Source organism: Scyliorhinus canicula, chromosome 11 (genome assembly GCF_902713615.1).
Source record: "Scyliorhinus canicula chromosome 11, sScyCan1.1, whole genome shotgun sequence".
Taxonomy (NCBI): domain Eukaryota; kingdom Metazoa; phylum Chordata; class Chondrichthyes; order Carcharhiniformes; family Scyliorhinidae; genus Scyliorhinus; species Scyliorhinus canicula.
The window spans coordinates 85636182-85658774 of NC_052156.1; the positions used below are offsets into that span (position 1 = coordinate 85636182).

General features: G+C 50.7%; 1 protein-coding gene across 1 annotated transcript in view; it reads left to right on the top strand.

The window, feature by feature from the left end:
• dnah1 (dynein, axonemal, heavy chain 1) overlaps nt 1-22593 on the top strand; it is a 995196-nt gene that overhangs the window by 439289 nt on the left and 533314 nt on the right. The window contains 2 exon segments of the mRNA XM_038812191.1: nt 2236-2349; nt 13806-13955. Of these exon segments, the coding sequence (XP_038668119.1) occupies nt 2236-2349; nt 13806-13955 (264 nt within the window).

Consider the following 22593-nt stretch of genomic DNA (forward strand, 5'->3'; position numbering starts at 1 on the left):
CAATAAAACATTACAACCGACCCCGCAACCCCAACCCCTAGTTCAAGTCCAGTTTCTCCGTCCGCACGAAGGCCCACGCCTCCTCCGGGGAATCGAAATAATAATGCCGGTCCGAATAAGTTACCCACAGGCGCGTGGGCTGCAACATTCCGAACTTAAACTTTTTCCTGTAAAGCACCTCTTTCGTCCGATTAAATCCGGACCGCCGCTTAGCCACCTCCGCACTCCAATCCTGGTAGATCCGTACTACCCCATTCTCCCAATTGCTGCTCTTCACCTTCTTGGCAAAGCGCAGCACACACTCCCGATCACTGAACCGGCGGAACCTCACCAGCACCGCACGCGGGGGTTCATTCTCCTTAGGCCTCCTGGCCAGTAATCTGTGTGCTCCCTCCAGCTCCAGGGGCAGATGGAAAGACCCGGCCCCCACTAGCGAGTTCAGCATCGTAGCCACGTAGGTTGTCAGGACTGACCCCTCCAGCCCCTCCGCAAGGCCCAAGATCCGCAGATTTTTCCGCCTCATGCGGTGATCAAGCTCCTCGAAGCATTCCTGCCACTTCTTGTGGAGTGCCTCGTGTCCCTCCACCTTACTCACGAGGATCCCGGCCTCCTCCTCTCGTTCAATGGCCTGCGTCTGCAACTCCTTGATGGCAGCACCCTGGGTCTTCTGAATCTCCGACATCCTTCTGTTCGTTTCCTGCAGAGAGCTCAGTACCTCAGCCTTGAAGTCTGCAAAACAGCGCAGGAGAGCAGCTTGTTGCTCCAGGGCCCACTGCTTCCACTCCTCTGGAGCTCCGCCGGCCGCCATCTTAGATTCCTTCCCCCGTTTTTTCTGGGGAGCTGCTGCCGTTTTTTCCCCCTTTCCACTCCGAGTTCGAGTCATGGACTGCGGGGAAAGTCGATCAGCACACCTTCTCCCACCGGGAGACGTCGAAAAATTTCCGTTTTGGGCTCTAGAAAGAGCCGAAAAGTCAGTTTAAAACGGGAGCTCCCAAATGTGTGGCTTCCTACGTCATCGCCACCACCGGAAGTCCCTATTTAGAGAAGAGTTGTTAGAGGTGTTCAAAATCATTTTTTCTTTTGTTAGAGTAAATAAGGAGAAACTGTTTCCAGTAATAAATGCCTTTTGATGACTTGAACCTGTTCCACTTATCCTGCAGCCATGGTCCAACTCGAATTAGCATTCTGGAAAGCCACTTCAAATTTACACAGAATTTTTTACTCACCTTAGCGACTGGAGGAAACATTTCCTCCATATTTTACAAACAGAAAATCCAACTTGACAATTAATTCTACCTGTGCTCTACTGATGCATATAAATTGAATCCCCAACAGGTCAGAAAAGCTGAATATTCACAGTGAGATGTTGGTGGGAGCCTGTAATAGTTTGGCTAGCATGTCCATCCTTGGGAGAGCTGGCACTATGGGCGGGATAATTAATCTCGGGTCGGAAACTGAATAACCGGATCACTTCTGGGTCCCAAGGCCACACCATATCACCATCAGTGATGCAATCCGATTTTTGAGGGGAAATGGCCAGACGTGAGTTCAGCACCCAATTAGAGGCAGCAAGTGCAGTGAGAAAGCAGGAACTCGTTCTGGAGTGCAATATTAAAAGACAAAAGACATCCATTACTAGGTTTGCCATTGCCGAGAGCAATGGAGCAGGCACAAGTGCCCAAACACTCACTGATCAGGGACTTAGTCTGGTCTGCTCAAGTGATGCTAAGTTTGTGTCAGTTTAACTATATTTTTAGCAGCTACACTCAGTAATGGATCTCTGCTATACACCTGACAGCTATGTACTAACATGTCCTAGACCGTTTGCAATTTCCGTTATTAACTTTGAAAAGTTGATTCTATCCCTCTCCAGCCTCTTAACAATCTCACAAACAAACTTAACTGAAAGTTAATTGTAGGCATGCCGGCTCCCCCTCCTTCCTTTAATGTCTCCAGTGTGTTGGAAAACTGACATGACATTCGAGTTCCCTAATTTCAGAGCATGCTCATGGGTAATTGAAAATTCAGCCCTGTTACTCATATATGATGCATTTACCAGTGTCCAGCTTTTTATATGCTATAACAATGACAAGTTGTATTATCTATATAATGATTGCAATCACAACTAAGTATGGGCACTTTGATAATGGAAAGGGTTTCACTTTGGTGCTGCAAGTGATTCTTATAGTGGTATAAATCCCGAAAAGTCTCTCATTGCGGTGGTTGCTTTTGCAGGTCGATCGTTTCATGTTTGAAGGGGTGGAGATCACACTGGTACAATCTTGTGCTGTCTTCATTACCATGAACCCTGGCTATGCTGGTCGCACAGAATTACCTGACAATCTCAAGGTAGGCTAAAGTTTTAATCACAAGCAATCTCTCTGTTTTGACTGTTTGCATGCCTCCTGTAATAGAGATAGAGATAGAGATAGAGAAATACAGCACAGAACAGGCCCTTCGGCCCACGATGTTGCGCCGAACTTTTGTCCTAGGTTAATCATAGAATTTTGGACAATTTGTCATGGCCAATCCACCCAACCTGCACATCTTTGGACTGTGGGAGGAAACCGGAGTACCCGGAGGAAACCCACGCAGTCACGGGGAGGATGTGCAGACTCCACACAGACAGTGACCCAAGTCGAAATCGAACTTGGGACCCTGGAGCTGTGAAGCAATTGTGCTATCCACAATGCTACCGTGCTGCCCTTAAGAAGTTAACCTACACTCCCTTATTCTACCCTAATCCAAGTACCTATCCAATAGCCGTTTGAAGGTCCATAAATTTTCCGACTCAACTACTACCACAGGCAGTGCATTCCATGCCCCCACTACTCTCTGGGTAAAGAACCTACCTCTGACATCCCCTCTATATCTTCCACCATTTATCTTAAATTTATGTCCCCTTGTAATGGTGTGTTCCACCCGGGGAAAAAGTCTCTGACTATCTACTCTATCTATTCCCCTGATCATCTTATAAACCTCTATCAAGTCGCCCCTCATCCTTCTCCGTTCCAATGAGAAAAGGACCAGCACCCTCAATCTTTCCTCGTATGACCTACTCTCCATTCCAGGCAACATCCTGGTAAATCTCCTCTGCACCTTTTCCAAAGCTTCCACATCCTTCCTAAAATGAGGTGACCAGAACTGCACACAGTACTCCAAATGTGGCCTGACCAAGGTTTTGTACAGCTGCATCATCACCTCACGGCTCTTAAATTCAATCCCTCTGCTAATGAACGCTAGCACACCATAGGCCTTCTTCACAGCTCTATCCACTTGAGTGGCAACTTTTAAAGAACAATGAACATAGACCCCAAGATCTCTCTGCTCCTCCACATTGCCAAGAACCCTACCATTAACCCTGTATTCCGCATTCAGATTTGTCCTTCCAAAATGGACAACCTCACACTTGTCAGGGTTAAACTCCATCTGCCACTTCTCAGCCCAGCTCTGCATTCTATCTATGTCTCTTTGAAGCCGACAACAGCCCTCCTCACTATCCACAACTCCACCAATCTTCGTATCATCTGCAAATTTACTGACCCACCCTTCAACTCCCTCATCCAAGTCGTTAATGAAAATCACAAACAGCAGAGGACCCAGAACTGATCCCTGCGGTACGCCACTGATAACTGGGCTCCAGGCTGAATATTTGCCATCCACCACAACTCTCTGTCTTCTATCGGTTAGCCAGTTTGTTATCCAACTGGCCAAATTTCCCACTATCCCATGCCTCCTTACTTTCTGCATAAGCCTACCATGGGGAACCTTATCAAATGCCTTACTAAAATCCATGTACACTACATCCACTGCTTTACCTTCATCCACATGCTTGGTCACCTCCTCAAAGAATTCAATAAGACTTGTAAGGCAAGACCTACCCCTCACAAATCCGTGCTGACTATCCCTAATCAAGCAATGCCTTTCCAGATGCTCAGAAATCCTATCCCTCAGTACCCTTTCCATTACTTTGCCAACCACCGAAGTAAGACTAACTGGCCTGTAATTCCCAGGGTTATCCCTATTCCCTTTTTTGAACAGGGGCACGACATTCGCCACTCTCCAATCCTCTGGTACCACCCCTGTTGACAGCGAGGACGAAAAGATCATTGCCAACGGCTCTGCAATTTCATTTCTTGCTTCCCATAGAATCCTTGGATATATCCCGTCAGGCCCGGGGGACTTGTCTATCCTCAAGTTTTTCAAAACGCGCAACACATCTTCCTTCCTGACAAGTATCTCCTCAAGCTTATCAGTCTGCTTCACGCTGTCCTCTCCAACAATATGGCCCCTCTCATTTGTAAATACTGAAGAAAAATACTTGTTCAAGACCTCTCCTATCTCTTCAGACTCAATACACAATCTCCCGCTACTGTCCTTAATCGGACCTACTCTCACTCTAGTCATTCTCATATTTCTCACGTATGTGTAAAAGGCCTTGGGGTTTTCCTTGATCCTACCCGCCAAAGATTTTTCATGCCCTCTCTTAGCTCTCCTAATCCCTTTCTTCAGTTCCCTCCTGGCTATCTTGTATCCCTCCAGCGCCCTGTCTGAACCTTGTTTCTTCAGCCTTACATAAGTCTCCTTCTTCCTCTTAACAAGACATTCAACCTCTCTTGTCAACCATGGTTCCCTCACTCGACCATCTCTTCCCTGCCTGACAGGGACATACATATCAAAGACACGCAGTACCTGATCCTTGAACAAGTTCCACATTTCACTTGTGTCCTTCCCTGACAGCCTATGTTCCCAACTTCTGCACTTCAATTCTTGTCTGACAGCATTGTATTTACCCTTCCCCCAATTATAAACCTTGCCCTGTTGCTCGCACCTATCCCTCTCCATTACTAAAGTGAAAGTCACAGAATTGTGGTCACTACCTCCAAAATGCTCCCCCACTAACAAATCTATCACCTGCCCTGGTTCATTACCAAGTACTAAATCCAATATGGCCTCCCCTCTGGTCGGACAATCTACATACTGTGTTAGAAAAGCTTCCTGGACACACTGCACAAACACTACCCCATCCAAACTATTTGATCTAAAGAGTTTCCACTCAATGTTTGGGAAGTTGAAGTCGCCCATGACTACTACCCTGTGACTTCTGCACCTTTCCAGAATCTGTTTCCCAATCTGTTCCTCCACATCTCTGCTGCTATTGGGGGGCCTATAGAACACTCCCAACAAGGTGACTGCTCCTTTCCTATTTCTAACTTCAACCCATATTACCTCAGTAGGCAGATCCCCCTCGAACTGCCTTTCTGCAGCTGTTATACTATCTCTAATTAACAATGCCACCCCCCCACCTCTTTTACCATCCTCCCTAATCTTGTTGAAACATCTATAACCAGGGACCTCCAACAACCATTTCTGCCCCTCTTCTATCCAAGTTTCCGTGATGGCCACCACATCGTAGTCCCAAGTACCGATCCATGCATTAAGTTCACCCACCTTATTCCTGATGCTTCTTGCATTAAAGTATACACACTTCAACCCATCTCCTTGCCTGCAAGTACTCTCCTTTGTCATTGTTACCTTCCCCACTGCATCACTACGTGCTTTGGCGTCCTGACTATCGTCTACCTTAGTTGCTGGACTACAGATCCGGTTCCCATTCCCCTGCCAAATTAGTTTAAACCCTCCCGAAGAGTACTAGAAAACCTCCCCCCCAGGATATTGGTGCCCCTCTGGTTCAGATGCAACCCGTCCTGCTTGTACAGGTCCCACCTTCCCCAGAATGCGCTCCAATTATCCAAATACCTGAAGCCCTCCCTCCTACACCATTCCTGCAGCCACGTGTTCAACTGCACTCTCTCCCTATTCCTAGCCTCGCTATCACGTGGCACCGGCAACAAACCAGAGATGACAACTCTGTCTGTCCTGGCCCTTAACTTCCAGCCTAACTCCCTAAACTTGTTTATTACCTCCACACCCTTTTTCCTACCTACATCGTTGGTACCAATGTGCACCACGACTTCTGGCTGCTCACCCTCCCCCTTCAGGATCCTGAAGACACGATCAGAGACATCCCTGGCCCTGGCACCCGGGAGGCAACATACCTTTCGGGAGTCTCGCTCGCGACCACAGAATCTCCTATCTATTCCCCTAACCATTGAATCTCCTATTACTATTGCTTTTCTATGCTCCCCCCTTCCCTTCTGAGCCCCAGAGCCAGACTCAGTGCCAGAGACCTGGCCGCTGGGGCCTTCCCCCGGTAGGTCATCCCCCCCAACAGCATCCAAAACGGTATACTTGTTTTGAAGGGGAATGGCCACGAAATACATGAAAACAGAATGCAGCAGAGTAATGACATAACACGGGTGAGTTAAAGTAAGTTGAGAGGAGGCTCATATGGGAAATTAATGCTAACATAGACCCGTTGGGTCAAGTGGATTGTTTCTGACATGTAAATACTATGTAATTCTGTAGAGAATTGCTAACTGTATTTTCCTATTTTATGAGGGTAGAGTATTACCAGAAGATACAAAGTTAAGGTAGCTGGTACAAGAATGACACGAGAACAAAAATTACGTAATGAGTTAGGTCTGGAAAACACTGCCTGAAAGGATGTCAGAAGCAGATTTAGTAGTAACTTTCAAAAGGGAATTAGATAAATACATGAAGAAATTTTGCAGGGCTGTTGGAAAAACAGGGGAGTGGAACTAATCAGTTAACTGATCAGATAACAAAGACACTATGGACCAAATATCCTTCTTCTGTAAGGTTTCACTATTATTCTGTGATGATTCTTTATACATATGTCTAATAATAATTATAATATTACACTTCAAACAGAAATAGGATTTCAAGTGGCGGTCATGGAGTGAGTGGTCGCACACAGGTCAGCTCCAGTTCAAAGGTGTTGGTTTTGGCTTTTTTTACCCATGTACTGGTTAGATTCAGCAGAAAAGTGGAGCAGAACATGTAAGAGAATTCCTCCCCTGGATTGGCATGTTGACTGGCTATCATACCCGGCTAAAGACAGTGAAAGACCTGGATAAGGAGTTGGAAGAGATTTGTGGTCCAGCACCTATTGTGAAAATGGCGGAGGGGGTAGGGTCGTCATCAGCGGGTAAGCCTCAGATGGAGCAATTGATGAGCTTCATCAAGAAGGAATTTCAACAGCCGAAGGAGATGCCCAGTGATTCATCGAAGGCGATTGAGGGAGCAGTGACACCTATTCACGGGTCTGTGGATCAGGTGAAAAAGTGCCTCGTAGCACAAGGGGCAATGCTCCGGGAGGTGGAAAAGGTGGTGTCCAACAGAGTGACCATATTGTGTTCTTGGGGGCGGAGCTGGGGATCCTGGGGGATCTATGCAAGTTGCTGTGGTCAAATGTGGAGGAGCAGGAGAACAGGTCCAGACGACAAGAATTTGCGGATTGTGGGGCTGCAGGAAGGTGTGGAGGGAACGAATGGCAAGAGGTATGTTTCGAGGATGTCGGCCAGGTTGGTGGAGGAAAATGTGTTGGACAAGGCACCAGAGGTAGACCGGGCCGATTGGCCCTTGAGGCAGAAGTCAAAAGCAAGGGAGTCACCACGGGCAGTGATTGTGCCGATGCATATGTTTGTAGACAAGGAGAAGATACTGAGGTGGGCCAAGGCGAAGTGAATCTGTGAATGGGAGGTTAATCGAGTCCGGATTTACCAGGACATTGGCGCGGAGCAGGCGAAGAGGCGTGTGGGCTTCAACAAGACCAAGGCAATGTTGTACAGATGGCAGATCTGGTTCTAGGTAACTTATGACGTCCGGGAGTATTGTCTTGAGTCACCAGAGGAGGACAAAGACTTTATAAGGGATCTTAAGCTGTGGGAGAACTGAGGGGATGTACGGGATGGAGGAATTAAGTCCGCAAAAGTTGGTAGTTACTGTTGTTCTGGGTTGCCGATTGGGGGGGATGGATTTTTAGGTGCTGTAAGTTTGTAAGGGGGGAAATCGCTCCCCACCTCGCCCTTCTGTTTTTTGGGAGGAGGTTATTTGTGAATGCTGGTGTTTTTTCGCGGAAAGGGTGTTAGATGTAGCCCCTCCTGTTGTGTTTATGGTTTTGCTGCTATTCAGGGTGGTTGGGGGCCTGTTGCGCAGACTAAGGTGGGGTTGATGGGGGGAGGGGGTATGTAATGGGGCCTTCAGGTGGAAATCGCCACGCTAGCACACAGTCCTAGTGAACGCGTATGTGATGGGGATGAGGCTGCGAGGGTTGGCCAGGTTGCGGGGCGGGTTGGGGGGGAAGCAACATGGTAGATTTGGAGGATGAGCGTGGTGATGGGCCTGGGAGCCATGTTGGATTGGCCCAGTTCAGAGTGGGATTGGATGAGGCAGAACCGAATTGGGATGATGGCGGATGATGGAGGGGGGAGGACGCGCAAGACTCCGTTGAGAATTGTGACATGGAATGTCCGTGGGTTAAACGGACTGGTCACGAGTTCCTAGGGTGTTTGCACACCTGAAGAGTTTGAGAGCGGAGGTGATTTTCTTCCAGGAGGGGCATTTAGGGAAGAAGGGTCAGTTTAGGCTGAGGAAGGGATGGCTGGGACAGGTATTTCGCTCAGGGTTTCACTCTAAGTTATTTTTCATAAATCTTTTTTATTCTCCTAATTTTTCACATTTTCTCCCAAATTTACACCCACCAACAATAAACAATAATCAGTAACAAATATGTCAATCCCCATATCAATAACAATGATCCCATTCTTCCACCAAACCCCAAACATTAGCCCACATGTTCACATAAACAAATGACAAAAAGGAATCAGGAATCACCCATAGTCACCATGAACACACACCTCCCCCCCTCCCCCCAACCCTCCCACCCACCCCCCCACTAATGTTCGATGTTATCCAGTTCTTGAAAGTGCATGATGAATAATGCTCATGAATTGTAGAACCCCTCCGTCCTTCCCCTCAGTTCAAACGTAACCATCTCAAGAGTCAAGAAGTCCAACAGGTCCCCCCGCCACGCCAGGGCACATGGTGAAGAGGCTGCTCTCCAATCCATCAGGATCCGCCTTTGGGCGATCAATGAGGCAAAGACTACAACATCTGCCTCCGCACCCGTTTCCAACCCTGGCTGGCCCGACACCCCGAATATGACCTCCCGGGGGCCCGGGTCCAGTTTCACTTTAGAAATTAACCTTAAAACCTCCTTCCAGTAATCCTCTAAGCTTTGGACAGGACCAAAACATATGAAACGTGATGACCTCCCCCCCCCACACCCCCACACCCCCCGCAACGCTCACACACATCTTCTATTCCTGCAAAGAATCGGCTCATCCACGCCCTTGTAAGGTGTGCACTGTATGCCTCCTTCAGCTGCATCAGCCCCAACCTCGCTCACGAGGCGGAGGCATTTTTCTCCGGAGCACCTCACACCAGAACCCCTCCTCCATAACCTCTCCCAACTCTTCCTCCCACTGTGCTTTGATCCCTTTCAGTGATGCCTTGTCCTCTTCCAAAATAGCTCCGTGAACCGCTGACCCTACCCCTTTCTCCAGTCTCCCTGTCGTCAGCACCTCCTCCAGCAATGTGGAGGCCGGCTCCACCGGGAAGCTCTATATCTCCTTTCTGGCAAAATCTCGAACCTGCATGTATCTAAACATTTCCCCCTGCTCCAGCCCATACTTTGCTTCTAGCTCCTTCAGACCTGCAAACCGACCCCTACGAAGAAAATCTTTTAGCGTCTTAATCCCCTTCTCCCATTTCTGCAAACTACCAAATCACCTCCCTGGCTCAAATCTGTGGTTCTCCCGAATCGGCATTTCCCTTGACCCTGCCCCCAACCCGAAGTGTTGGCGAAACTGCCTGCAAATTCTCAATGAAGCTATTATTACCGGACTCCCTGAGTATTTCCCCGGGACTATCAGGAGCGGCGCTGTGCTAGTGCTTTCAATCCCGACCCCCTGCACAAACTCTCCTCCATTCTGATCCACTAGAAATCAACCCCTCTGACCCAGCTCCGTACCTTCTCCACATTCGCCGCCCAGTAGTAGTACATCAGGTTCGAAGACCCAAATTCACTGCCTGCCTTCCCCTCTGTAGCAGCACCATTCTAACTCTGGCCACCTTCCCTCCCCATATGAACAAAGTAATCCTTCCCTCAATCTCTCTGAAAAAAGCCTTTGGCAGGAAAATCAGCAGGCATTTAAAAATAAACAGAAATTGCGGCAATACGTTCATTTTAACCGCCTGTACCCGACCCGCCAGTGACAGAGGGAGACCATCCCACCTTGCCAGATCAGCTTTCACTCTCCCCACCAAACTAGAGATGTTGTACCTGCGGAGCCCTCCCCACTCCCGGGCAACCTGCACCCCCAGATACCTAAAGTGAGTCCCTGCCCTACGGAATGGTAGCCCCCCCCCACCCCTGCCCCCACCCCCGGCCGAGACACCACAAAATACTCACTATTATCTCGATTTAGTTTGTACCCCGAGAAAGACCCAAACACTTGAAGCAGCTCCAATATTCCCCCTATCGTCACGTTCGGTTCATACACAGCAAGTCATCGGCATATAAGGACACCCTATGCTCTATCTCCCCCCACACCCGCACTATTCCTTTCCATACCCCTGAACTTCTTAATGCGATGACCAACAGCTCAATCGCGAGTGCAAACAGCAGGGGGGACATAGGACATTCCTGCCTAGTCTCACAGTGGAGAGAAAAGTATCTCGAGCTGATGTTGGTTGTGTGGACACTCGCCCTCGGCTCCTTATATAGTAGCGTTACCCAGTTCACAAATCTTGGTCTAATCCCAAACCGCTCCAGAACTGCCATCAAGTACCCCCATTCTACCTGGTCAAACGCCTTCTCAGCGTCCAACGCCACAACCATCTCTGTTTCCTTCCCCTCTGCTGGCACCATAACGACATTCAGTACCCTTCTAACGTTTGAAAAGAGCTGCCTCCCTCTCACAAACCCCGTCTGATCTTCACCTATCACCTTCGGGAGGCACTCCTCCAGCCTACCCACCAGTACCTTCGCCAATACTTTTGCGTCCACATTCAGAAGCGATATGGGCCGATATGACCCACACTCCGTCAAATCCTTATCTTTTTTTAGCAGCAGGGAAATTGATGTCTACCCCAATGCATCGATACCGATGTCCTCTGAGCTCTCCTCTGAAGTGTTCTCCTGGGAAGCAGGAGAGAGGTCCACCCGGGATGGGCCGGCGCCGTCGGCTGGAGGACCTGAGGGAGAATGGACATGTGGTCAGTGGGAAGGATGAGTCAGTCAGTATGGCGTTATCCGGGTGGAGCCCGGTGGGGCCTCACCCCTGCGGCTTTTGCCAAACTCCATGTTGGTGACCGCTCTGTCCTCGGCCAGCCTCATCACCTCCAGGGACCGTTCCTCTAAGGTGATGAGGATCAGTATGTAAGGCTCGCCTCCGTCAGTCTGGGCCGTCTCCTGGCGATTGTGGGAGAGCTTCTTCTGTGGAGACGCAGTGGGCATCATCAGCTACACGAGTGGTTCAGAGGATGGGAGGTGGGATGTAAAGGAAGGGTTGGTGTGAGTTGAAGGGAGAGGGGGGTTGAAGGGAAGAGGGGTGAAGGGAAGGTTGGGGGCTGCCTGGAGGGTTGGGGGGATGAATGCTTGCATTGAACTGGGTAGGTCTCAGGGTGGGGTGGGGGAGGGGCATTGATGTCAACTCACCCATGCTGCCCTGTGCAGATCGTTGACCTTCTTACGATACTGGAAGCCAGTCCTCTGGTCAAACTCCATGAGCTTACAGCTGTTGCCACCTTGTCCCAGGTGGCTGAAATTCAGGTTACCTGGAGCTGATGTACAAAAGTACATTGACAAGAAGAGTTAAAAAAATCTTAATGTCTTGCCGGAACACTGCATAACCAATGACACAGAGTTCACCAGCAATGCTGCTGTTTAGGAGTAAACTTCAAACATGGTTTGATTTGTTAATACCACCTGATTCTTCTGAGATTGTCAAACGATAACAACAAGCACAGATTGGTAGGAGAGAATAAAGTTCTTAAAAGTGAATATTCAGTCGAGGAGAGCAAGTGCTAGCAAGGAGCAACACTACCAATGAGAAATGGGTACCTGTTGTGATCCTAGCAAAAACAGGTCCAATATCATTCACCATGCAGGTGAATGATGAAAAAGTTTGGCGAAGTCATACTGACTAGCTACTAGCTTCACAAAGTGAGATTGCTGAAACTTCTCGAAGTATTTCCCACTGAAAATTTAGACAGCTATATTTCTGAACAGAGACAAGTTCAGATTCTGTTTCTGAGGACTTTCCAATACCTATGGAGATAGATACTGGTGTAAATTCCCAGGAAGTATAACCTACTGAAGGAAAAGTGGACACTTCCAAGGTCGCGGGTGGCCAGGTTCCAGAACATCAAATACAACCCGAAAGGAATAAATGTCCACCTGTGAGACTAAGTTGTTTATATGTATAGAGATAATGCATAAGTGGTTCTGTTGTATAAATGTTAAGTCGTTATTATCTTACTAAAGAAGTAAAGGGTGAGGGTGTTATGTATCAGAAAATACATACCTACTGGTGAAGCATCATGTGATCTCTAGTGATGTCAGCAGAGAGTGTTTGTGTGGGCTTCAGTTCTCCACTTTGTATTGTAAGAGCAACCTCTCCTAATAAATCCTGCACCATGTTTTCAAACAACCTAGAGCATGGCACCTCTATTCTTTTCTCTTTCCGGCAACTAGAGAAATATAACAGTTTGCCAATTGTAAGATGCATTGCAGGAACTCCCCAAGATTCCTTCGGCAACATGTTCCTAACCCACCTAGAGGGGCAAGAGCAGCAGATACCCGGGAAAACCTACATCTGAAGGTTCCATTCCAAGTTACTCACAACCTTGACTTGGAAGTGTATTGCCATCCCTACACTGTTGCTGGGTCATAATCCTGGAATTCCCTTGATAATAGCACTGTGGGTGTACCTACACCTGAGGGACTGGAGCGGTTCAAGAAGGTACCTCACCACCACTTTCTGAAGGGAAACTAGGGATAGACAATAAATGTTGCCCTTGCCGGTGACACCCACATGCCGTAAATGAATAAAAAATAAGAAACCTGGCAGTGAAATGTAGGTAGGTGCTGCTGCCTCTAGAAAGTTATTGATTTTTAGAATGTGCCGGTTGGGCCAGGAACATGATTGTTCCCTTTAGCCCCTCAAGGAAATTCATGTTCTTTATTGTTTGCGTGATCAGTGATCACACCCTCCAGCAACCTAGCAAGCTTGCTGTCCTCCATTACCCTCCTTCACAGCCACCAAGCTCAGATGTCAAGTTACAGTGTCTGCCTCCTTTCCCAGTTACTGGGCTCCCCATCAACTCGTGACTTCTCTTTACCTCCCTCTTGATTACCTGGCTCTGAACCCACCTCCCATCCCTTACACCAAACTTTGATCTCTCCTTCCTGAATGCCAGGTATCAGTACACCCTCCATGAAGGCCAACCTCTGCAAATAGCTGGGGATCATCCATAATGATTCTGGCCTTGTTCCCCGCAGCCAGCCTGTCAACATGCTGACAGCCAGGCAGGAAACTTAAGAAGAAAATCTTCTGCTATGAATAGAAGTATGGCCTCCATGTCCCTGGGATTCTAACCCCCATTACTGCTCCTCCCATGCAATTCCACCTCCTCATAAGTGTTGGGGTCAAAATATTAATTGGAATTACTTTTCAAGAGCAGCACATGCTTAAATAGTCAAAATCACCAGCTTGCTGATAGAATTAACGTTGTATTCCAATGTTCTTTCCAGTGTTCCTTTGGAGTGTATTTCCAATGTTTTGTTGGACAGTAATGAATTTCCTGTTGTTTAGGCTTTGTTTAGGCCTGTAGCCATGATGGTGCCTGACTACGCCATGATTGCTGAGATTTCTCTGTACTCCTTTGGGTTTAGCAACGCCAAAGTCCTTGCAAAGAAAATCACCACCACTTTCAAACTCTCCTCTGAGCAACTCAGTTCACAGGTAAATTAGTCGACTAAAAGTAACAATATAACTTTTACAGTTCAATAATTCAGCACTCTCTGTGGTGGACTGAGTTGGGACGTTGGATTATCTGAAGAAAGGTTATGTTTTTGTTTTATGAAACAAATGTTGAGCAACAAGGCAAAATGACATGAAAGGAATCCTAATGTGTTATTGGGTCCACCTGCATTTGAGGCCATCATGGCAAAAGGGAGGGATCTTGCAGCTCTGTTGGTAGCATCCCTGCCTCTGAGCAAGAAGTTCCGGCTTCAAGTCCCATTTTAGGATTTGATGACCATGAGCAACGATGCACCGTATGAAGACACCCAAGTGAAATGCATTTGTTTGCTGCGTGTCCCTCATGTTATCATAGATGGAAAGAAGTTGGATCTATTAATAATGCCCTTTTGTTACAAGGCACATCCGCTGCATTTAAAACAAAAGTTGCAATATTACAGTACCAGCTGCTGGAATGCAATTCTATCATGCTTTCCATCATGCAGTACATCTTGCTGCCTATCCTGAGATCGGCACAAATATATAAATTGGCTATCTCATGTTGTGGCATGCAGTTGGTTTAATAGGGTGTAAGCAACATCCAAGGGACAGCCAATACTGTATTGTTTTTTTCTTATCCTGTTTCTTGATAATCCCCATATTAAACAGCTGAGGATGAAGAGTAATTTAACCTTTATCCCCATTCCCCTCTATCCCAGTAGAACCCTCCCATCTGAAGCACTCATCAATTCATATGTTTTCGGCAAGTATTATTGTACACACTCTGTAATTTTTGACATAAAAACCAAACATTTTGGAAACATCATTGAGTCAGGCAGTATATGTGGAACAAGAAACAGAGTTATGCGAGATCTTATGATCCTCCACAGGTGGGTTTGAAGCCGGGGTTGGCATGTAAAATCCACTGAATGGCCTTCTTGCTGTCTACCCATCCAAACCTGGCCTGTATGAAATTTTAATAGGCGTGGGACAAGCATGGATGGCTACCCGCCTTTGGGCTTGGTGGGGGCCATTAAGCGGACAAGTAATGGCTCACCCCGCCACTGCCAGTATTTTAGACATGGCAGGTGGAGGACCACACCATCGGGAGGCATGGCAGGTGGAGGACCACGCCATCGGAAGGCATGGCAGGTGGAGGATCACGCCACCGGGAGGCATGGTAGCTTTAGCTGTGCAGTTGGTGTCAGGCATGGGGGGGACTTTCTTTGTGGGTCCATTGATTCCATTAGAGGCACCACCAACCAAAGGTCAGTCACCTCTTAACTCTCCTCCCTGGCCTCTTAAAGCCAGCTCCACTCACTCAAACACGAACCTTGACTACTTGCCTGGGCTCCTCGGTGTGATGGGACTGCCTGCAGTTGCAAGCTCTCCCATTGGAGCTGGTGGAGCTACAAAGCTGCTGGCCATACCAATTGGCCGACAGCTCTCTAAAGTGGGATCTCTTCATGAAATGGAGTGGAAGTCTCACCTTAAAGATTCTCCCAACATTAAATTGCTGTGGAGCAACTGTCAGGATCATGGGCAAATACTGCAGCACCCCGTTAAATCTAACCCAGTGTTTCATGTTGATGACGTTTCAGCAGGATGCAGCTGATGCGACCATCAATTCATTCAAAGACACGAGTGAAGTAAACTGTGGCTTTAATCGACTTACAACTGAGCCTGCCTGCGACTAACTGAACTGAAGGCAGGCTTGCAAGACCGCAGCACTTTATACTTCCTGCTGGGGGTGGAGCCAAGGGCGGAGCCCTGTACATGCTCCTCATCTCCCCCTGTGGGCAGAGCCGTGCAACGGCTCACAGATGGAGCCCACAGGGGCACAGTAATATACAGTGTGGATTTATAGGTTATACATTCACCATATTCACCCCCTGTTAAAAAAATCAAGTCCGGCAGGGGTGACCGATGGAGCACTGGAGTTGCAGCCGCTTCGTATGGCTGCAGACAGATGTTCGGTGCGAATCCGAGGGTGGACTCCGGGGGTGGTTCTTCCAGAGCTTCGTTCCTGCGGGTGAAAGGGGGTGCAGGAAGCCTGTAGGTGCAGGGGTGCAGGGCGTGGTGGGGTGTAGTGTGAGGGGTACCTCGGCGGTAGTGGTATTGGTAGTGGTAGATTCTGCAGGTGCCAGGTCCCAGAGGGAAACGGTGTCCTGTTGGCCATCGGGGTGTTCGACAAACGCATAGTGGGGGTTTGAATGCAGGAGTAGGACCCTCTCTACCAGTGGGTCTGTTTTATGTGTCCGGACGTGCTTCCGAAGGAGGACAGGGCCCGGTGTCCTCAACCAGGATGGAAGCGAGGCCCCTGTGGTAGTGCCCCGAGGGAAGACAAATAATCGATCGTGAGGAGTCTGATTTGTGGCCGTACACAGGAGGGACCTAATTGCATGGAGCGAGTCGGGGAGGACCTTCTGCCAGTGGGAGGTCGGGAGATTCCTGGACCATAGGGTCAATAGGACGGTCTTCCAGACCGTCGCGTTCTCCCTCTCCACCTGCCCATTCCCCCTGGGGTTATAGCTGGTAGTCCTGCTCGAGACGATGCCCTTGCCGAGCAGGTACTAACGCAGCTCGTCGCTCATGAAGGACGAACCCCTGTGACTGTGGACATAGCTGGGGAAACCGAACAGGGTGAAGACACTGTGCAGGGCTCTGATGACTGTATGGGAGGCCATATCGGGGCATGGGATGGCAAACGGGAAGCGAGAGAATTCATCTATAATGTTGAGAAAATAGATGTTACAGTTGGTCGAGGGGAGGGGCTCTTTGAAATCAATACTCTAGCCGTTCAAAGGGCCGGGATGCCTTTACCAGGTGGGCCTTGTCTGGTCTATAGAAGTGCGGTTTACACTTCGCGCAGGTCGGGCAATTCCTGGTGACAGCTTTAACCTCCTCGGTGAAGAAAGGCAGATCGCGGGCCTTGATGTAGTGGGCGAGCCGGGTGACCCCTGGGTGGCAGAGGTGATTGTGGATAGCCTGTAGTCGGTCATCTTGCAAGCTGGCGCATGTGCCGCGGGACAGGGCATCTGGGGGCTCGTTGAGCTTTCCCGGACGGTATACAATATCATAATTATAGGTGGAGAGTTCGATCCTCCACCGCAAGATTTTGTCATTTTTGATTTTGCCCCGCTGTGAGTTATCAAACATAAAGGCAACCGATCTCTGGTCGGTGATGAGGGTAAACCTCCTACCAATGAGGTAGTGCCTCCAGTGCCGTACAGCTTCCACAATGGCTTGGGCTTCCTTTTCGACTGAGGAGTGTCGAAGTTCCGAAGCGGAGAGGGTTCGGGAAAAGAACGCTACTGGCCTCCCTGCCTGGTTCAGAGTGACAGCGAGAGCGACCTCTGAGGCGTCGCTCTCCACGTGAAATGGGACGGATTCATCCAGCGCCCGCATGGCGGCTTTGGCGATGTCACGGTAGCATTGTGGATAGCACAATCGCTTCACAGATCCAGGGTCCCAGGTTCGATTCTGGCTTGGGTCACTGTCTGTGCAGAGTCTGCACATCCTCCCCGTGTGCGCGTGGGTTTCCTCCGGGTGCTCCGGTTTCCTCCCACAGTCCAAAGATGTGCAAGTTAGGTAGATTGGACATGATAAATTGCCCTTAGTGTCCAAAATTGCCCTTAGTGTTGGGTGGGGTTACTGGGTTATGGGGATAGGGTGGAGGTGTTAACCTTGGGTAGGGTGCTCTTTCCAGGAGCTGGTGCAGACTCGATGGGCCGAATGGCCTCCTTCTGCACTGTAAATTCTATGATCTATTGATGCAGTTGAAGGCCTGGCGGGCCTCGGCTGACAGTGGGAAGAGTGTAGCCTTAAATAGTGGGCGGGCTTTGTCCGCATACTGGGGGACCCACTGGGCGTAGTATGAGAAAAATCCAAGGCACCTCTTGAGGGCCCTGGAACAGTGAGGGAGAGAGAGTTGTAAGAGGGGCCGCATACGGTCAGGGCCGGGCCCTAGGACCCCGTTTTCCACGACGTAGCCGAGGATGGCTAGTCTGGTTGTGTGGAAAACGCATTTCTCCTTATATGTGAGATTGAGTTTTTGGGCGGTTTGGAGAAATCGGTGGAGGTTGGCGTCGTGGTCCTACTGGTCATGGCCGCAGATGGTGACGTTATCCAGGTACGGAAAAGTGGCCCGCAGCCCGTACTGGTCCACCATTCGGTCCATTGCTCGTTGGAACACCGAAACCCCATTCATGACACCAAAGGGAACCCGGAGGAAATGGAAAAGGCGGCCGTCTGCCTCGAACGCCGTGTAGTGGCAGTCCTCCGGGTGGATTGGGAGCTGGTGGTATGCAGACTTCAGATCCACCGTGGAGAAGATGCGGTACTGGGCAATCTGATTTACCATGTCTGCAATCCGGGGGAGGTGGTATGCATCGAGGTGCGTGTACCGGTTAATGGTCTGGCTGTAATCAACCACCATCGGGAACTTTTCCCCGGTCTTGACGACCACCACCTGAGCTCTCCAGGGGCTATTACTGGCCTCTATGACTCCCTCACGTAAGAGCCGCTGGACTTCGGATCTAATAAATACCCTGTCCTGCAGGCTATACCTCCTGCTGCGAGTGGCCACTGGTTTGCAGTTGGCGGTGAGTTTAGTGAAGAGTGGAGGGGGGTCGATTTTTAGTGTTGCTAAACTGCAAATAGTGAGACGGGGAAGGGGTCCGCCGAAGCTGAGTGTTAGGCTCCTGAGGTTACACTGGAAATCCAGTCCTAGGAGGAGGGGGGGCGCAGAGGTCTGGGAGTACATACAGTTGGAAGTTGGTGTAGTTGGCGCCCTGTATTGTTAGCGTTGCAATAGTGCGCCCTTGTATCTGGACGGAGTGTGACCCCGAGGCGAGGGAGATAGTTTGCTGTGTCGTAAATATCAGAAGCGAGCAGCGCCTTACCAGGTCTGGGTGAACGAAGCTCTCAGTGCTCCCGGAGTTGAAGAGGCACGGTGTCTCCTATCCGTTGATTTGGACGGACATCATGGAGCTCTTGAGGTGCTTTGGCCGCGACTGATCTAAAGTGACTGCACTGAGCTGCGGGTAGTCGGTGGCGTGGTCAGCGGTGCTGCAGCGGCCCCGTGATGACTGTCCGCGGAGGTCGTAGTCGTCGAGTGGCATATTGGGTGATGGCCAAGATGATCGCACGTGGCAGGTGGCGAGGAAGATGGCGGCCCCCATTTAAAAAAATAATAATTTTTATTCAAATTTTCACATTTTCACAAAAAAGAAAACAGTAACAGAAAATTCTAAGAACAAAACGAACAAAACCCCCCACCCGTATATACAAAAGAGAAAAAATAAATAAATGCCCGTCGTTAGCAAAGATTCAACCCAAAACAAAAACAAAGAGACAAAGGGAGAGGGAACCCCGCCACCTGCCGCCTGACAAACGCCCTTACTTGCATGTACCTAAAGGTGTTCCCGGGGGGGGAGCCCAAACTTCCCTTCCAGCTCACCCAGGCTCGCGAACTTCCCGTCTATGAACAGGTCCCCCAGCCTCCTGACACCTGCCCTGTGGCAACTCAGGAACCCGCCATCAATCTCCCCGGAACAAACCAGTGGTTGCCCCGTATCGGGGATCCCATCGAGGCCCCCACCTCCCCCCTGTGCCGCCTCCATTGACCCCAAATCTTGAGGGTAGCTGCCACCACCGGGCTCGTGGTATACCTCGTGGAGGGAGCGGCAGCGGCGCCGTTACCAGCGCTTCCAGGCTCGTGCCCACACAGGATGCCATCTCCATCCTCTTCCATGCTGCCCCCTCACCGTCCATTACCCACTTACGCACTATCGCTGCGTTGGCAGCCCAATAATACCCACAGAGGTTGGGCAACGCCAAACCCCCCCCCCCCCCCCCCCCATCCCTGCCCTGCTCCAAGAACACCCGTCTCACCCTTGGAGTCCCATGTTCCCACACAAACCCCGTAATGCTCCTGTTAACCTGCCTAAAAAAGGCCTTCGGGATAAGGATGGGGAGGCACTGGAACAGGAACAGAAACCTCGGGAGCACCGTCATCTTGACTGACTGCACCCTACCCGCCAGAGACAGCGGCAGCATGTACCACCTCTTAAACTCCTCCTCCATTTGCTCCACCAGCCTTGTGAGGTTAAGCTTATGCAAGGCCCCCCAGCTCCTGGCCACCTGAACCCCCAAGTACCTGAAGCTCCTCTCCGTCCTTTTCAGTGGGAGCCCCCAATCCCCCCCTCCTGGTCCCCCGGGTGTACCACAAACAGCTCGCTTTTCCCAAAGTTAAGCTTATACCCTGAGAAATCCCCAAATTCCCGGAGAATCCCCATCACCACCGGCTTTCCCTCCACCGGGTCCGCCACATATAACAAAAGGTCGTCCATGTAGAGCGACACTCGGTGCTCCTCCCCACCCCGGACCAGCCCCCTCCAATCCCCCGACTCCCTCAGCGCCATAGCCAGGGGTTCAATTGCCAGCGCAAAAAGTAGGGGGGACAGGGGACACCCCTGCCTCGTCCCTCAATATAATCGAAAATACTCCGACCTGCTCTTATTCATGGCCACACTCGCCATCGGGGCCTCATACAACAGCCTCACCCAACTGACAAACCCCTCCCCAAACCTGAACCTTTCCAGCACCTCCCACAAGTACCCCCACTCGACCCTATCAAAGGCCTTCTCCGCATCCAGCACCACCACTATCTCCGCCTCCCCTTCTACCGCCGGCATCATTATAACGTTCAAGAGCCTCCGTATATTAGTGTTCAGCTGCCTCCCCTTCACAAACCCCGTTTGATCCTTGTGGATAACCTGCGGCACACAGTCCTCTATCCTCGTGGCTAAGATCTTTGCCAACAACTTGGCGTCCACATTCAAGAGTGAGATCGGCCTGTATGACCCACACTGCAGGGGATCTTTGTCTCGCTTAAGAATCAAGGAGATCAGTGGCCGAGACATCGTCGGGGGCAAAGCCCCCCCCTCCCTTGCCTCGTTGAAGGTCCTAACCAACAGGGGGCCCAGCAGGTCTGCATACGTCTTGTAAAATTCAACCGGGAACCCATCCGGCCCCGGCGCCTTCCCCGATTGCACGTTCCCTATCCCTTTGACCAGCTCCTCAAGCTCAACCGGCGCCCCCAGACCCTCCACCCGTCCTCCTCCACCCTCGGAATTCTCAGCCGGTCTGAAAAGCGCCCCATTCCCCCCCCCCCCCCCCCCCCCTCCGCTGGAGGTTCGGATCAATATAGTCTCTCATAAAAGTCCCTAAAGACCCCATTAATGTCTACCCCCCTCTGCACCACATTTCCTCCCCGATCCTTAACACCACCAATCTCCCTGGCCGCATCCCGCTTACGGAGCTGGTGTGCCAGCATCCTGCTCGCCTTCTCCCCATACTCGTACACCGCACCCTGAGCCTTTGTCCATTGAGCCTCCGCCTTTCTGGTGGTCAACAAGTCGAACTCAACCCGAAGGCTGCGCCGCTCCCTCAGCAATCCCTCCTCCGGGGCCTCCGCATACCTCCTGTCCACCCTCACCATCTCCCCCACCAATCTCTCCCTTTCTCTCTGCTCCCATCTCTCCCTGTGGGCCCGAATGGAGATCAACTCCCCCCGAACCACCGCCTTCAGCGCCTCCCAGACCGTCCCCACTCGGACCTCCCATTATCGTTGGCCTCTAGATACCTCTCGATACATCCTCGAACCTGCCCCCTCACCATCTCGTCCACCAGCAGCCCCACCTCCAAGCGCCACAACGGGTGCTGGTCCCTCTCCTCCCCCAGCTTGAGGTCCACCCAATGCGGGGCATGGTCCGAAATGGCTGTCGCCGAGTACTCAACGTCTACTACCCTCGCAATCAGCGCCCTACTCAAAATGAAAAAATCGATCTGGGAGTAGGCCTTATGCACATGGGAGAAGTATGAAAATTCCCTGGCCCTCGGCCTCGCGAACCTCCATGGATCCACCCCTCCCATCTGGTCCATAAACCCCCTCAGCAGCTTAGCCGCCGCAGGCCTCCTACCCGTCCTGGAACTGGATCGATCCAGTGGCGGATCCAGCACCGTGTTGAAATCCCCCCCCATTATCAGGCCCCCCGCCTCCAAATCTGGAATCCGGCCCAACATGCGCTGCATGAAACCCGCATCATCCCAATTCGGGGCGTATACATTGACCAGCACCACCCGCTCCCCTTGCAGCATGCCGCTCACCATCACGTACCTCCCGTCGCTGTCTGCCACCACACTCGACGCCTCAAACGACACCCTCTTCCCCACCAGGATCGCCACCCCCCGGTTTTTTGCATCCAGCCCCAAATGAAACACTTGGCCCACCCACCCCTTCCTCAACCTAACCTGATCCGCCAACTTCAGGTGCGTCTCCTGAAGCATAGTCACGTCCGCCTTCAGCCCCCTCAGGTGCGCGAACACGTTTGACCAGCCCATTCAGTCCCCTCACATTCCAGGTGATCAGCCGGATCGGAGGGCAACCTGCCCCCCTCCCCCGTCGACTAGCCATCACCCTTCCGTAATCCGCCACATGCCCGCACCCCCCGCTCAGCCCATTCCCCACAATGACAGACCCCCATCCCGACCCCCTCTGCACGCCCCAGCTCCTTCTTGGCCATTCCAGCAGCAACCCGGTATCCCCCCCCTCTTCTCCCCCCCCCCCCCCCCCCCC